This window comes from Mixophyes fleayi, chromosome 8, assembly GCF_038048845.1.
Source record: "Mixophyes fleayi isolate aMixFle1 chromosome 8, aMixFle1.hap1, whole genome shotgun sequence".
Taxonomy (NCBI): Eukaryota; Metazoa; Chordata; class Amphibia; order Anura; family Limnodynastidae; genus Mixophyes; species Mixophyes fleayi.
In genome coordinates this window covers 46,944,208-46,961,309 of record NC_134409.1, presented here as the reverse complement: position 1 = coordinate 46,961,309, position 17,102 = coordinate 46,944,208, and the positions used below count along the sequence as shown (strand labels likewise).

The 17,102-nt window shown below is 38.1% G+C and overlaps 1 protein-coding gene across 7 annotated transcripts in view; it reads left to right on the top strand.

Annotated features, from left to right (window-relative positions):
* Positions 1-17,102, top strand: part of LOC142099253 (pre-B-cell leukemia transcription factor 1) — a 100,299-nt gene that overhangs the window by 67,710 nt on the left and 15,487 nt on the right. For 5 of the 7 annotated variants that reach the window (XM_075182519.1, XM_075182517.1, XM_075182516.1 and 2 more), the window contains exons 3-6: positions 7,320-7,564; positions 8,843-9,033; positions 10,402-10,537; positions 11,187-11,346. In XM_075182519.1, coding sequence (XP_075038620.1) covers positions 7,320-7,564; positions 8,843-9,033; positions 10,402-10,537; positions 11,187-11,346 — 732 coding nt within the window. The remainder of the gene's footprint in view (positions 1-7,319; positions 7,565-8,842; positions 9,034-10,401; positions 10,538-11,186; positions 11,347-17,102) is intronic. The other 2 variants (XM_075182520.1, XM_075182515.1) reach the window with 1 other exon arrangement.

Here is a 17,102-nt window from a genome sequence, read left to right as displayed (position 1 = left end):
TCATTAAGTATTGTTGCAGCTATGTAGTGTAAGTTGTAATTCATGATCGTTTTGTAATGGAGGTGTGTGTAAGCCTCTATACAAAAATGGGTGACATTGTTTTTGTTTTTATAACTGCTATAAGCGTTATTCTTTGGTCATATGACCAGGAGATTGAGCTTTTTTCAAAGGAAAATAGGACATCTGTATTATAGTCCATGCGGACATAGTGCATTACAACAATATGATACATTATGGAGCCACTGGAATGCAAATGAAATTAACTATTCTGTAGATGCATCATAGGGATGCCAGATATAGCAGCTACAATTTTGCATACACTGTGACTATCATTTATTTGTACATGCCAGTAGAGACTGACTGTATTCACGTCAGGTGGTTTTATAAAAGAAAGCTGTGCACAAAATGAGCAGAGACCTTAGCTATCACATGATGTCTAGTTATCCATGACCTTATTTGATATCCGCTATAATAACATTGCTAGGACTGTAGTATTCCGTTACTTCTCTACACTGTTAATTATTGGAGACACTATGGGATACACTTATAAGTAAAAAAAACATTAGTGCGTGTAAAGTAAGGCTAAAGCTTTTATACACTGCTTGTAAGAGTACATATACAGAATTATAATTTAATATTTTTCTCCATTGTGATTCTGCTGACTGTTTTCAAATTAAGGTAAATGGGAGTGGGCATTTCACAACATTAAGGTGCATTTTGAAGACACAAAATTGGAGCTTAAATAACAGGCCCAGGTGAATGACTAGTGTAGGAAAGTTGCATTGAGATTTATAGCAGTAGTGTAACTTTGTCTGCAACCTTTCTCATCTGCATTTTTTTTCCTTTGCGATGTGCATCTGGCAAATGGTAATTCCAAACGTTTTCTTATATGACAGTCTTGTGGATTTGCAAAACAAACGTAATGTTCTTGGCTTGAGAGAATGGTCAGACTCTGTAGGCATTCTGTATAAGTGAACGCAATTGTTATGAGCTCTTTGTCATCTGGCTTAATGCCACAGATTGGTACCGTGACTTTCATGTTCTTTCCTGCCGAGCACCTACTGAATATTAAAGTTCTCTCAACCCAATAGCACTAACGGTGATTTTGAGGATCCACTGTGCTGTCATTTATTCTGCTATTAAGTATCCTGATATTTACAAATAGTCTTCCAGATGTTTATTAACTCTGCTCTCAAACACAAATCTTTTACCTCTGTTACTGCTTACTCCTTCCTCTGCTTCGGGCCAAATGCCTCTGTAGTTCTCCTTATTCGTATCTTCATAGGCCTGTGTACCAGCATTCTGATATCCCCTCCTCACCTAGCCTGTAGCATCCATGCCATTCAGAAGCCCTCATCTGCTCCAGATGTGGCTTAATTTACTGCGACTCTACTAATTACTGTAATTAAGGATTAATTACTGTTAATTACTTTCACATAAACTCAATGCCAGTCAAAAGTGCATAGCCTTGTAAAGCTGCCACACACATACATATATACACATGATGCTGCGTTTTACCCATAGCAGGAGAGAGGGTTCAGGCAGCTGGGACACAGTGTCACTTTACTGTCACCTCTACATGTCTTGTGCAGTGACTGGTGACAATGAGGCTTCCCCCAGTGTCTCCTTTCAAATGCCAGGAAACTGCCTACCTTTGCTAACAAGACATTTGGCATTAAAGAGCCCACTGCAGTTGCAGGACAGATCCCAAAAACCTGCTTTGGTGCTAAGGTCCATGGTGTATTCAAGTGAAGTATGGATATTTAATTGTTTGACATATCCTTACGGGACTCTATACCTGTATGTGTGTGTGTATATATGTATATACCTATATCCTCTTTTTGTCACTGGCTGCTATCTGTACTAGTGATATTGAGTGGGCCATTCACAGCACTGGGGTCATGAGTTTGATTCACGACCAAGGCCTTATCTGTGTGGAGTTTGTATGTTCTCCCTGTATTTGCATGTTCTCCAGGTGCTCAGATTTCCCCCCACATTTCAAAAACATACTAGTAGTTTAATTGACTGCTATCAAATTAACCCTACTCTGTCTATGTGTGTGTTAGGGAATTTAGACTGTAAGATTCAATGGGGCAGGGACTGATGTGAGCGAGTTCTCTGTACAGCGCTGCAGAATTAGTGGAGCTTTATAAATAGATGATATCTGCTTGCGATGCACCATAGCAGGGTTGTATGTGTCAATTTTTGGGAATGTCTTTTAATATGCATTGAACACAGTGATAATGGAGAAATTACAAAAAAACAAACATGAAATCCGTTAAATGTTGGTTTGTGGACATATGTTATAGTACTGTGGCTATACATTGGTCTTTTCAGATTGATGCTTTTTGGTATGGTGGCATTCACAGCATGTTCCCACATCTGTGTAGGAGAGGCAGGAGGATATGATCTTAATAAAGTTGGCAACACTTGTACCCCTATCCTTGTATCTAGGTTTAACTCCTATTCCGATTAAAAACAAACTTCTGTTCTGTAATGTGACCTGGTGAGTAAGTGAAAGCTGTACCATTTTGGGAGGTGTGCATGATCTGTGCCTAATGTGATCACAGATCTGTATGTGAGTGTTTAACTTGTTGCCGAATTTGAAAAGCGTAAAGCTGTGCGATCTTGTAGTGATTGTGATCCAGTCTGTTCTTTATTTTATTTCTGCATCTCTGTCCCCGTTGCTGACTTTTGGTCCTGCCTTCCCTAGTTTAACACATCTTGGAGTGTTTTTTTTTTTTCTTCTTTGCCTTCTACCTCTCTCGTCTTTCTCCATCTTTTTTTTCTGTTTTTCTCCTGTTCCATCTTTCCCCTCCTCTTTTATCTCCCTGCTAATCCCCCCGTCTCCCTCCCTTTTCCTTCTCCTCTGGCTGGATATTTTCCCAGCAGACGCCAGTAATACAGTATGTAGAGCTGTGCCCCAGCTCTCAGCATGCAGCAGACCAAATTATTCTCATGTATTCATGAAAAGCTGCCACCGATCCGTCCCTAACACAGAAATGGCCTTTGTTAGTGTTTCTCAAGTGGATTGGCACAGAGAGCGACCCATGCAATTTGGCTTCAAAAGAAAGAAAAGATTTAACCGCGTCACCTCAAGGAAATTTTATTCCTAACACGCAAAAAATACCGATATAGCAATTTGCCTAAATTGCTAGGCTTTTTTATTGTACAATTATGATCATTTTATTTTTTTCCCCCCTCTCCTTTTGACACCCAACACGAAGAGTTTCCTGCAGGCGGCGGCCGGTCTCTTTTGGTATGTTATTGTCTTCAGATACACGAACAAGCGTATGGATAATGACAGGAACAGCGCAACTATACCAGTCGGGGGTGTGGGTAGCTTTCGATCCATTACAGAACCTGTCTGCAAAATGAAATAAACATCCAGGCATAATGTATAGGTATTTTGTGTATACTTTCCACCCCACAGTTACAAGAATAAAGAATATTCTGAACATTTCACATACACTCGGGAGTTCCAGCCAACACTGCTTATCTTTAAACGTGACCAGTGTCTCCCCACATGACTAGTATCTTTAATGTAGGCATGAGGCTCCTCTGGCATAAGGAAATGACCTACCTACAAATTTTAAAATGGCCTTAGGGCCCCAGTGTAAAAACACAATTTCTATGTACATGCGTAGAAGTGTGCACACAACTTGACATCCAAGCTCAAAAGGGTTTAACGCGTTTTAAATACATTTTATTAATTTATTGTCTTGTTGCGTCCTATGTATTTCGATCCTGTCTTAAATTAATCAGTCAACATTTTTTGTTTCTGTGTGGGATATGACACAACAGTGCTATGTAATCTTCATTTTACATAATTATATTCAGGGAAAACCTTTTCATATCCTTGGTGCAATGAAAAATAAAGGACTGCTGGATAATACAGTAGCTATAGGTATAGACATTTTTCACATTATATTATTTTATGCATTGGAATCAAAATGGATTTACTACTGATAAACACAGAATACACTGTAATGTAAGAATAGAAAACGTTTTAATTACACAATTCTAGTCGGGTTTTTTTGTGTTGTTTTTTATTTGGAAGTATTCACCCCTATTGTTTTAATTCTTGTGAGCAGCGCTTTTTACTGTAATTACAGCTGTGAGATCATATGTGTTTCTCTATCAGCTTTACATACTTGGACATTGCTGTTTTGGCCATTTTATCTTAAAAAGCTGCTAGAGTTCTAATAGGATTGAAGTCTGGGGATTTCTTAGCGTCACTCCAGGAGACTTTTTTTTGTCTGTTTGTATTTAAGCCACTCCAATGGCTTTTGCTGAATGCATGGGTCATTGTCCTGCAAAACACTCAATTATCTTCCATGTTCTCCAGCAGGTTTTCCATTTGCCTATATCTTACTTACTCAATACATTTATCCCCTATTTTGACAAGTTTTTTTTAGAAGCAGAAAAGCATTGTCATAGCATTATGCTACTACCACCAGGCTTCACTGTAGGAACAGTGTTCATGGTATGATCCATAATGTTAGTCTTGTGCAAAGCATAGTGTTTAGTATTGAGGCCAAAAAGTTTGGTTATCTATGGTCAGATGAAAATAGAAAATCAACATTAAATTTTATTTGCCACGTGACTGTATTCTGGGGGATATTACTTGGCGGTAGTCTGGGGAAGATAAATATTCGTGTAGTCATCCCCTGATTTGATGCTTTTCAATATAATCCCAAAATTTGCTTGAATGTTTTATATCTTCTTGAAAAATGTACTATACAATGGTGGAAGTTCATACAGCTATATTTATTTTGAAATCAATTGAAATACTTTAATTGTACACAGGTTGGACCCCTGATGAGGGGTCCACATTTTAGAGTATTTTGTTGATCAAAATTCCAGAATAAATACATTCTAATTCCATGATGTAAATAAAAACGTGAAAAATGCCAAAGGGGACGACTACCTTTCAGCTATTTATACGATGGCAATAAAAAGTACAAAAGGAAGCTACAGCTATTATGATAAAGCATCATATTTGATGTCTCCACAATAAGCTTTTAGTGGTAATTTGCATGCATTGGGTGGACACTGCAGGAATAAGGTAGATGAATTTTCAGAGCATGTGAGGAGTAGTGTGGAAGTAGTGTGCCACTTGTTGTGCCACTGTCTGGAACGGGGTGCCAACTGTCCAGTCACGTGATTTTTGTTAATGATAATCCGCTGTTACTGGAGTATATTATAAATTTGAAGAACAGCTTGATCTTTCAGAAGTTTGTATTGAAGGTGATTTGTTATTGAATGGTACACACTCCTTCTGCTTATACATTAGTGCAGGCTTTCCCAAACCCAGTCCTCAGGGCTCCCTAACAGTGCAGGTTTTCCATATCTCCTTGCTGGAGCACAGGTGTATTCATTACTGACTGACACATTGTAACAGATCCACAGGTGGTCCTAATTATGTCACATGATCCAGAAAACCTGCACTGTTAGGGAGCCCTGAGGACTGGGTTTGGGAAACCTTGCAGGTGCCACTGGTGCCCGCGCCAATTGAAGTGTGCTTTGTGGGAGGAGTGTTGGGGGTGGCCTAGCACTTTAGAAACTCTGGACATGCCCAAAACATATCCTGACCACTCCCTTTTTGTGTGCGCCACAGCAACATTTTTCCCTATTATCTTTGGGCAAATGTGGCGAGGTGAGGTATGCATTGTGTTACATAGAAGTGTAATGGGCCCAAGGTAAATGTCCTTTCTTGCTCCTCCAGTAAAACTGCCCTGACTTCATATTTTAATTCAGCTCAGGTCTAGCTAGTCCAGACAGTTAATGTGTTGTATCCATAATTATATTTCAAAGAGTTTTAATGAAACACTTAATACTCTGGATTACTCAGAGTAATTTACTGACTGTGTGTGAAATGTCTTGTCAGAGTAGTCCTCATACCCACTGACATCAATTCTGTGCGTTGTACTAGTTTGTGTATTTTATTGTGGTGTTTTCCAAACATTGCCTGCTCCATTCAATGCGTGTAGCACACGTTAAACTTCTCTTTGAGGTCAGTAGATTGGGCTCGAATGACGTCGCGAACATAAGTAAAGCACCTTCGTGTCAAAGTGTTTTCATGTCAGGTCATGATGAGTTGTACTTTGGGTTTATTTCACACAACATATCCAATGTAACTTTCTGGCATGGCATGTTCTTTATATACATAAAATATACATATTTTTAAAGTATGTTTTTATATTGAAGAGCTTTGTTCAAGGTCATCATGTGGTTTCACAGGGATTCGACCTTGGTTCTCTATAGAATGTCTTCTGTGTCTTTGGTCAGTGCATCTAACCACATCCTTCCACTCCTTCCCTATATTTGAGCCACTTTTTATGTGATGGTAACATACGATTCCAGAATTAAAACAAAGGTTTTGCTACTGCTTTAACCCTGCTGTGAATGTTGGAAAGGTAGTCAGCCACTGCCGTATTTATGCCCTTTTAACAGATATCTCACTGTTGTGATTAACAAGGTCTCATATCGTCAGATGAAACGTCCCGTTTCCTTTGTCTTGTTTTAATAATTACGATATTAGAAGTATTTGTTTAATATGTCTCCCACTAGTGTTTTTTCCTGTTGATTTCCTTGTATCTTACTGTAGTAGTTGATTTGGTTATTTGTTAAAGCAGAGGTGTGTACTGGTTTTGTGATCATGTGAATTCCTTTATAACTCAAAATGATTTTTGTGGTTTGTAAGTGGACCCTGCACGGTTCAGTGAGTGTTCAGTGATTTCAGTGATCTGGTAGTAAAGGAGACCCCTGGTGGCAGTTTATGAAATAGACCAAACTATTATTATTTTTATTTAATTTTATTTCTTACATAGACGGGTAGTGAGTTAGGTGTGAGGGTATTTTTGAAATGAGGAAGCAAGTGAATAAAAGATTATATCTTCTAATAGTTAAATGCATAGGAATGATAAACTTTGTAATCTGCCAGAATTACGAGCCTTAGTGTCTGTAATGTTTGTAGTAATTTCTTCTGCACAGCTTTTTCCCTTTGCTCAATGCCGCAGGAACCACGGCTAGTGATTTGTACATAAGCAAAAAAAAAGTACAACAATGGTGTGTTTTCATAGCTTTAGCAGTACATACTAAAAATGTATATGGAAGCAAAGAGACAACATTGGTGTAATTTTACGATTTGGGTATGGAAAAATATATTGCAAAAAGTGTACTGAAAGTGATTTATTTACATATAGCCCCAAGGGGAGTGTAAACTATCCCAAGCATGTTTCAGTGAATGGAAAATATAAACCTATATGTGTTGCATACCGTCTTTATCACTTACCTTGTCTTTCTATCTTTTTCAGTGCTCAGTATTCGGGGGGCGCAAGAGGAGGAGCCTCAGGATCCCCAGCTGATGCGGTTGGATAACATGCTTTTGGCAGAGGGTGTAGCAGGTCCAGAAAAGGGAGGCGGATCAGCAGCCGCCGCTGCAGCTGCCGCCGCATCAGGTGGAGCCGGGTCCGACAACTCAGTGGAACATTCAGATTATAGAGCCAAATTATCACAAATCAGACAAATCTACCACACAGAGCTAGAGAAATATGAACAGGTAACCAGAACCGGAGGTTGTGGCTAAAACCTAATACACAACTGTAACATGTATATGAATGTCCAAGGTTATCAAAAGGGCTGTATAACCTTTTTATAAGTACATGTTGGTGACATCTGGAGGATAGAACTATAATCATCTCTTTTAGATCCGGTACTTTTGTTCCTATGCTTATCCTCAAACTGTAGAATTATTAAGCATCACTGTATTGAGGTTAATTGAACATTACAATACAACTACTAGAGTAGCGGATACAGATCTTGGTGGGGCAATCACTGCCAGCGCATGCGTCTGTTATGACATCAGAGCGTGCCAAATAGAGCGCTTATTACAGTTAGTGTTCCACCTTCTTTCTTTGATCCCCAGAGTATTGGTTGTATTGGTATCACAGAGTTGAGTGGTGCTCCCTAAAAAAAAAAAAGGTAGGTATTGTAATGCAACTTTTTGTTTTGCAAATCGGGAACTGCAATTGGGTCCAGCAAAGCCGTTGCTTGCACATTCAGAAATAAAACTTTTCTTTCTATCACTAATAAGCCAGTGGGCTGGACAGATCATATACCCTTCCTTGGGTGAGATAAGTGCTTGTATGTATGCATCAACGGCATCCGTGACATGTATAAAAGCACTTGACCTGCTTCTATTTGTCTTTTATATGGTCTCGGAAATCCTCTGTGACTTGTAATATGCCTATTGTAGTTAATTACATTTTAGATGAATGAAAGAGAGTGAAAGTTATTCCACTTTGAAAGAGTAGTACTAGAGGAAGGGGATTTTTTTTTTTATTCCTTAACATCTAAAACACACTTTAAGGTAAACGATCAACAATCGGTTTTGTAAAATCGCAAATTTCGGCAATTTTGCAGCAGGACTTAAAACTTCAATGTTATTTAAGGCAAAACCCTGGTTGTGGGATTTGTAAATATATATTTTCCAACTCCACATGCCAGATTTTGCCCTTAATAAAATTGCCATTTTAAAACCTGCCGTCACAATTGCTGAAAATCAGCGATTTTACAAAACCTATTGATACACCTTTAATTTTTTTTTAGGTCATTTGAACACCTTACCGCATATTGTTTGCCTGACCCACATGGGACAGAGTCCAGTGGTCAGGAATTTGGGTTTTAGATGAAACTATTGTACGTGGAAAAATGTAAATAATTGTGCATGATATGATATGTAGGATTGCAGCACAGAAAAGAATATAAGAAAAACAAATAAATCTACTGTAGATGCAGAGAATGGACTATAAATCTCACCAATGTTTTTAACTTTTAGGCCTGTAACGAATTTACTACACATGTGATGAATCTGCTGCGGGAGCAGAGCAGGACCAGACCCATCTCTCCCAAAGAGATTGAGCGAATGGTCGGGATTATCCACAGAAAGTTTAGCTCTATCCAGATGCAGCTCAAGCAAAGCACATGTGAAGCCGTCATGATCCTGCGCTCTCGCTTCTTGGATGCACGGTGAGACCATAGTGGGTCATGCCTACAGCATGTCTCATACAGGCAGACCATACACAATCAGTGTGTACTGAGGTGGGCGGAGCTTGATAACTCTATTGCTCCCCCCACTCTTGACAGTGAACCTCTAAATAAAGCCCTGCCCGCCTCAACTTTCCTACCTTGTCTCCGGATCTCCCGGAAGTAAGATAGGAAACATAGGTAAGTATGACTTCTATCCCCATCCCCCCCCAAAACTTTCAGCATCCTAGAGAACTTTACAGAGTCTTTTGGATCTTCTCCGTGGCGAGCTGTACTAAATTTAGTAAATAACTACAGCAGAGGTTCTGTTATTTAATAAATTTAAAGTGGTATGATCATACCCAGGCATTATGGTAAAATGTTCCATGATCTGTATTTGCCCTGTACTTGGAGACTAAAACGTTTGCTTCACATGTATATCTTTGAATTCAGATTACCTAATGGCCTATTAGAATCCAGTCAGACCTGTGTGTTTATATTTTCGGGTCTTGCATGCATGCACCTTTAGAGCGGGGCAGACTTTCAGAAATTTAGTAGGTAAAGGAACAGTCGGAATATAGTTCTGTTTTCTTATGTTACTTTACGTATACTGTAGAAAACATGATGCTTTAAAGTGCTCTACCAAACGTTGGGCACTCCGGAGCCCTTTCCTTTTATGGAATGAGGATTTTTATTATTGTAGTTGTCTTTTTATCTTTAAAAGATTTAAAGTGACTTATGGAAAAAAGAGATCTATTACAGTATTACATACTGTATTGTATCAGTGTTGATGTTTTGCCCATTGAGGTGGAGAAATTGTGATAGTGGGACTTCTTTGGGAGGGAAGATTGGCTGACTTGTAAATGCTGATCAGGTTAGGAGTAAAGCAGGAAAATGTCACTCTACTGGTTGGCACATGCAACCTCAACAAGTTGCAGGTGTCTTACGTTCTGTCACAGAAAAGACTTTGTATAGTTCTTGATCTTATTGATCTATATAGATATGTTACAGAGACTCCCTGCAGTGCTTTGCCATTGGTCATGCTGTTCTGATAAGGTCATAGAATTGCATCGCCCTATGAAATATATCATTTTGGTTGTAAAATTCTAAGACTGTCTTGGAACTTTCAGACATAAATATGTAAACTCCTCTTCATTCAATGTCGCTATCCTTTAACTGCTTATGTTGAGCTATATGTTGAGCTATAGCCTACAAGTTTAATGGGTTCAGACACCTTCATTTTAGTTATATTTTGTTATACCTTCCTTTGGCTCCCTATTATACTTTTCCAGAGCTCAAATTCGACTGTTTTATTACTGTAATTGAAACACAGACATTGTTTTCTGAATGCTCTAATTTTTTATTCGATAGGCGGAAGAGAAGAAACTTCAACAAGCAAGCTACAGAAATTTTGAACGAGTATTTCTATTCACACCTCAGCAACCCGTACCCCAGCGAAGAGGCCAAAGAGGAGCTAGCCAAGAAGTGTGGCATCACCGTGTCACAGGTAGTGTCTGTCTCTTTGGCCATCTGTTAAAATACATGACACCTGTTCCCCTCACTACTTTTTATGTTTGTTATGTGAATGAAGAGTGATTCATTCAAATTATCTGTCTTCTACTTTACTGGAATACACGTCTACACATGTTTAACTACACTGTTATGTATCACACGACAGGGACATAGACATTTAGTGTTATTACTGCCATTGCATCGAACACTTAAAATATTTGTTTTTTTTAAAAAAACTCTTTTTCAATACTCCTCCTTAATGACACTAAGATCATTTGCTACTAATGGGTGATGTTCTTCTGAGTTTAACATTTGTTTACTTTGGTATACACTATGAAATCTTCTGATGATAAAAAAATATATCCACATCATCACCCCACGTGTAGAAGTGTAAACATTAACTTGATGCACACTGAGGATTACTAAAGATATTTATGATTTTGCTAGTGACTGCCTGGACAGGAGTACATAAGTGTGGAGTAAAACAGACATGTAGTTCTAGTTTTTCTTTACAAAACAAAGGTGACATGTACACACACATTTTTTTGGCACACGTCTGCCTATATATAAGCACTTCAGACTCTTTCATTTCTACTTAATAATTGCTGTAACATAGCTCGCTATCTCTCTTGCGCTCACTGCAGGTTTCAAACTGGTTCGGAAATAAGCGAATCCGCTACAAGAAGAACATAGGTAAATTTCAAGAGGAAGCCAATATTTATGCTGCCAAAACAGCTGTGACTGCTACCAATGTGTCAGTTCACGGAAGTCAAGCCAATTCGCCCTCAACTCCCAGTTCTGCTGGTTAGTTTGTTTTTTTTGTTTTCTTTTGTTTGGTGCTGCTTTTGGTTTTTATCTTTTACCTTTATCTTTCTTTACTATGCTCTTTGGTCGCTTTCTCTACTCCCATTTGTCCTGGCACCATTGCCACCCTCCTCTTACCTTCTCTCTTACACCGCGCTCTCTCTCTCTATCACTCGCTCTCACTCACTCCCTTCTCTATATTATTTTACTTTTTTTGTTTTTTACAAGTTTTTTTTTTATTTGCTTTGCCCTGCTTGTTTTATGGATTAGCTTCCCACTGTCTGTGTTTAGATATTACCACGATGTTTAATGTCTTTTTTTTTTTCATATCCGTAATGATTTTAGTAGTAATGGGATTTGCTCTCTTAAGACCTCCTTCTGGCCCTCAGCAGCAATATCTAAAATGTGCCCCTGCCTCGCATACCTTCTCCTTATGGTGAAACAGTCTGGCCTGTCTGAAATGACTGCTGTACTGTTTGTAAAGGGTGGTCACAAATCTGACCTTTACAAAAGGGTAAACGATCTGAAAAGTAACTGTACCATGAACCGCCAAGCTGATACGTGTCATTAAGCGGCATAATATTGTTATTGTGGTATTAAATTATCAATGGCATCCCAACCTAATCTTGCAGATGTAGCCACACTGGCTGGAAAGTAATTCACATGCAGGTTGAACCTCTCTAATTCAGCTTTATTTTACTTTGTTGCACAGTTTTTGTCTGTACGGAGATGAGAACAACCACATTTTACTGCCACTGTGTGGCCAATTTTTTTATTTTTTTTTTAAAACAAATGCCATAACCTTTGCTCAAAATTATCATCACTACCAACACTATTGGGTACTTCTATGCAAAGTGTATAAATGTCCCATTTATGTCCTACACAACTCATTAGTTCTGTTCAGTTTTTCATGGAACTGGGCACGTTCACCACATCGACATAATTGTTCGAACTCTGTATTATAGGGATTCAACCTGTAATCAAAATCATCATCTGATTTGTTATTTGTATTTAAGATCTTGTCACAATTTTTAATGTATTTTGATGCTCTATCTGTAACCTGTCCATACACTGACTAGCCACTTTAACAGATCATGTGCAAATCCATCCAGGAGAGGGCTGGGAGTGGTGTAATAATGATAAATCAATGAATTTGGAGGAGGGAAAGTAAGCAGTGAGCAGGACATTCCCAAAACTCCAGTAATATAATCTCTGTTGTTTTGTCACAGACTCCATTGGAATGATCGGTGTAATTTATTGCCATGGGCTGTACAATAATTAGATCTCTGTAGTTGATCACTTGTTGATGTCATGATTAAGTCATTTGGCTAATGAAATCTCCAGGAATTGATTCAGGGATAGTTGGCAAGTCTCCAGGAAAGAGATTAAGGATGAAGCAATGGGGAATTAAGCATAACAGGAATTGAGTTTATGGATGATAGGTGATGAGGGATAGGGACTAAGATCTGGCCTGTGAGTAAAGGAAACAGCTAGAGTATGATTAAACTGTGACATAGGAGTAAGGTGAGATTATGCAGGGAGATAAAAATGGAGACGTGAATAAAACCTCATTAACTGAGAGAGATTAGATAGTTGAGTTCATGCAAAAAATAATAACCTATTGTTTTGATCCTCTTAAGCCCTTTACCCCCATTTCTAGAAGTTGAAATTTAGTTCTGTTTCTTTTTGTCCTATTGTGAGCACACCAAAAGGGAAGTGAGGGGAATTGCATATTTTATGACGGAAAAAAGCATGTACTTTGGTTCATGGCACAGAGAGTGGAAATTGGCTAAAATTGGACTCAAAAATAAGCCAGCTGATGTTAAAAGATGATGTTAAAATACAATTTTTAAACTTAATAAAAACATTATTAGTGCTGGTTTCTTCAATGGCTTGGTAGCATGCTTCATGGGGAAATTGGTATAAAAAATAATAAACCGCATGCAAATCCATCAGAAGTAAATGTGTACTCAGATAGGCTCAGAACATTACATGTTGGAGTTTGATAAGTTATTTTCGTGTCTTGCCATTTGGGAATACACAGCTGTTAAATGATGACACATTTTCTAATATGTAGCGCCTTTTGTTTTTAAAGAATATAAATATTTTTGTGAAGAAGAATCTGAATTGACTTGCCATTGTTATTTGTTTAAATAGCAGTTACTAGTATTTTATCACAAATTATATGCTAAAACCCCCTTTTATACTTTTATTGATATTTTTGGCATTTTCAAAGTGTCAACTTATTTGACTCAAAAGTTTTTCTTGTCACATTTATGGATTTTGTTTTAAATCTATACAGTGGCGTATATCAAATATAGCTTTCTCTTCTCTTGTTACCGCTCTGTTATATAAAGCAATCATTCTAAATACAAGCAGACACACCCCACTCCAACACTCTCCCCCCCTTTTTTTTTTTTCTATTGCTGGGCATCCTAGTCCTGATCCGGCTCTGCTGTCTCCTGGTTAGCCATCTCTCTGCATCCGGAAGTATTTAACTTTACTGGCAGATTTCATGCCTTCGTTTATTTCAGTGGAATTAACATATGCTGCTTGCAATATGCATGCGTGCATTTGTTAGCTAGATGACAGGTATATGGTACTTTGATAAACATAAAGGGGAATTCCCTTCTGTAAAAGAGCTTGCACTGTAATTAGGAATATAGGCAAATTAAAAGAAACAGGAGGTATCTATTTAAATACACATTTTTTGTTTTAAATAAGCCAGTCTATGTGGTATGCAAAATTGGCACTGTAGAAGCAGTTTGATGCGGAGAGGATAGGGCATTCTGAAGTTGCGGAGGTAATATAAAAGACTTATACATTTCACAAAAAATGTGTAGAGAGAGACCTAGTTATAGTACCAGTTTGTTTTACTGTGTTTGTCCCCAATTGTAAAGCGGTACGAAATTTGCTGGCGCTATATAAATAAATGACAATGATACTGTTCACAATGAGGATAAGGAGAGAGGTGGGAAGTGGTAATGAGAATTTATGACTGAAGTGATTGTCATGTGCGTATCTCGCACCCTTCACTATTCATGTCTTTTGTTTTGAACATTTATTTTTGTAGTCCATCACTATACAACACAATACAGAAAATGTAAACAAAACCTAGTACTGTCATAATAAACTAATAAAACAGGATACAATAACTATACAACATAAACCTAGAGCAGTGAGGTTTCCAGTATGTTAACAGATTAAAAGGGACTAGTGGAGTGAGGATTTATGAAACAGATGCACAAGTAACTTGTTCCTGAATCCTAAATAAACAGTTTAAAGGATAAAAGTATAGTTGGCCATACACGGCAATGTAAAGCTATTGACCTGATAACACCGCACGATCATACCAAAAGCAGCTTGATGATGATCTGATTGAAATTGATCAGATTATTATTGCAGACCCTCCAACATATGACCCTTAGTCCTAATACAAAATGCTCTACTTCCAAACCTCCCACTTTACCATTGTTGAATTAATTGAATGAAAGGGTGTTTTTAACAACTAAATAATAACAGGTAAGTGTAATAGTAATTTTAAGTGGGCAAAGCATTTTGTACTAGGTGAAAGGGAACAGTTGGAGGGTCTGCTATCAGACATGTTGGAAGGTGACTATTGGTCTGTATAGAGATTTGGCTGGATCTTGGACAATTTGGCCACCAAGTGTGGTTCATTCTGACACTTGGGCCAAGTGGTAGGATTAGCCCGTGTGTGACCAGCTTTATAGCACTAGGTGCACACCACAAACAATGAGACGCGTGTTATTGACTCTGATAAAGTGTGTGAAAGTCAGCCTGTTGGAATGGTGTGTTGACATTTAGAAAATGAACAGCCTTAAACAGCTCCTATAACAGACTGATTCTATCTATATTCCTGTAGAATATTGGAGGAGAGAGAGAATATTATGGTGAATAGTATTAACACAATGGTATTAAAATCAGGCAACACTTAGGCTAGGTACATACTTGGAGGTTTTTCAGCCGATTTATCTGCCCAATCGCCCAACAAACGACCGCTCTGCCACATATCGTGTTAGTGTGTATATGCGCACGATGAACGATAATCGTTCAAAAGTACCGATTGTCCTTTCCTTTGGTTAGTTGTACTGTTTGATAATCTTGTTCCAATCACTTTCCGATCATGTGGTGTGTATGTACTCCCGATCATAATCTCCATAGAGCTTACAGAGTCATGGTCTTTTTAGCCAATGCCGGCAATGAACATGTCCTGGTGATTAGATGTAGAGTGCTGTAGATGGAATAGAGAAACAATGTCATTGTTTATTCTGCAGATGTAGTTCTAGTATAAAAGAGTGGAAATGTAATTTTTAGACTCTGCATATTGGCCTTCTCTATACTGTAGGTTTAATCTACTGTTTTAGAGAAGCTTCTCAAGTAAGTTTTAAAGATACAGTTCTTGTGCTTGTTTCTTATAGAAACCCAAGCAGAGTAATCTCAGTATATCTAATTTCGGTAATGCAGTTTTACATAAACCATGACACGTGTAGTAACGACAACTTGCATCCCAGTTATTAGATGTATTTTAAGTGAACATTTGTCCCCTAAAATGAATGGCACATTAAAAGGATAGCTAAGCAGATTTCTTACCACTAAACATGTTACATTTACTGTGTGGTACAACTGTATAGTTTCTTATGAATGTTCATTGCTGCCCAGCTGAATACACAAGTAATAATGTGTGAACAGCCCATGTACTGGCAGGAGAGTGCTCAGTGAGCTGCTGGGGAACATCTTGTGACATCATCGAGCTGGCTCTGAATGGATTACACAAGGACAGTGTCACATGACTTTCTGTTCGCACCATAGCGAATTTATACAATATATAATGGTGCAGGCATTCATGACCCAGAGAGAGAGGGGCACAGTTTTATTATTGATTTTGCCCTATCATAATGTTTGTTAATTTCTATATATTACTTGTTCTATTTTCAAAACTGCATCACAGGGATATACTGGAGACAAGTGCATATACTTTATTTTACACACACTTTTTCCTAACACCTGCCCGGAACCAAATCTGTCCAGCGTCATAATAAGGATTTATTGTAAAAGTGATCAAAATAAATTCTCCTGCAGCATACATTTTTGTAGTGTGGTCTAGTTGCATAAACACACTGATCAATGTAATCTGTGCTAACAACTAATCTGGCTTTAGGGATCCCTAATCCCTATATAGGCCACAGTGAATGTATCATCCATTCCCACTTTATTGGTGGTGAATGTTCCTTGTGGGTAAGTGAGCCAAATCAATGTGTTCTGATATTACGGTTTAGATTGTTGTGACCGTGTCCTTTGTAGTGATGGCCCCTTGTCCTCCCCTGCCTTCATTATCCAGAAGCACTGTTGTATGCTTCCTATTGCCTAAAGATGTCCTCATTTGGCTGTATTGATGAAAGCAGAGAGGAGGAAACGGCTTTCTGTACAAGATAAAATAATTGACACTTTTTTTATTTTTTATCACCAATTCCATAGCATTTTGAGTGTCATGAATGTCATTAACTGTTACTACAGTTTTGGGAATATGGCCGATAAATGTTACATTTCCCCAGTAAGAAGCCTTATAGCTTTGATGGTCTTATCAATGCTTTTTATTTGCTTGCTTCGTATATTACTTTTACATAATCTTTAACGGCTTGGTACGAGTTAACCCCAAGTGGTTTTTATGTTTATAGAAGTATTGTCTTGTTTGAAGCTTTTACAAGAAATCAAGTTAGGAAAGATACCATTAGACA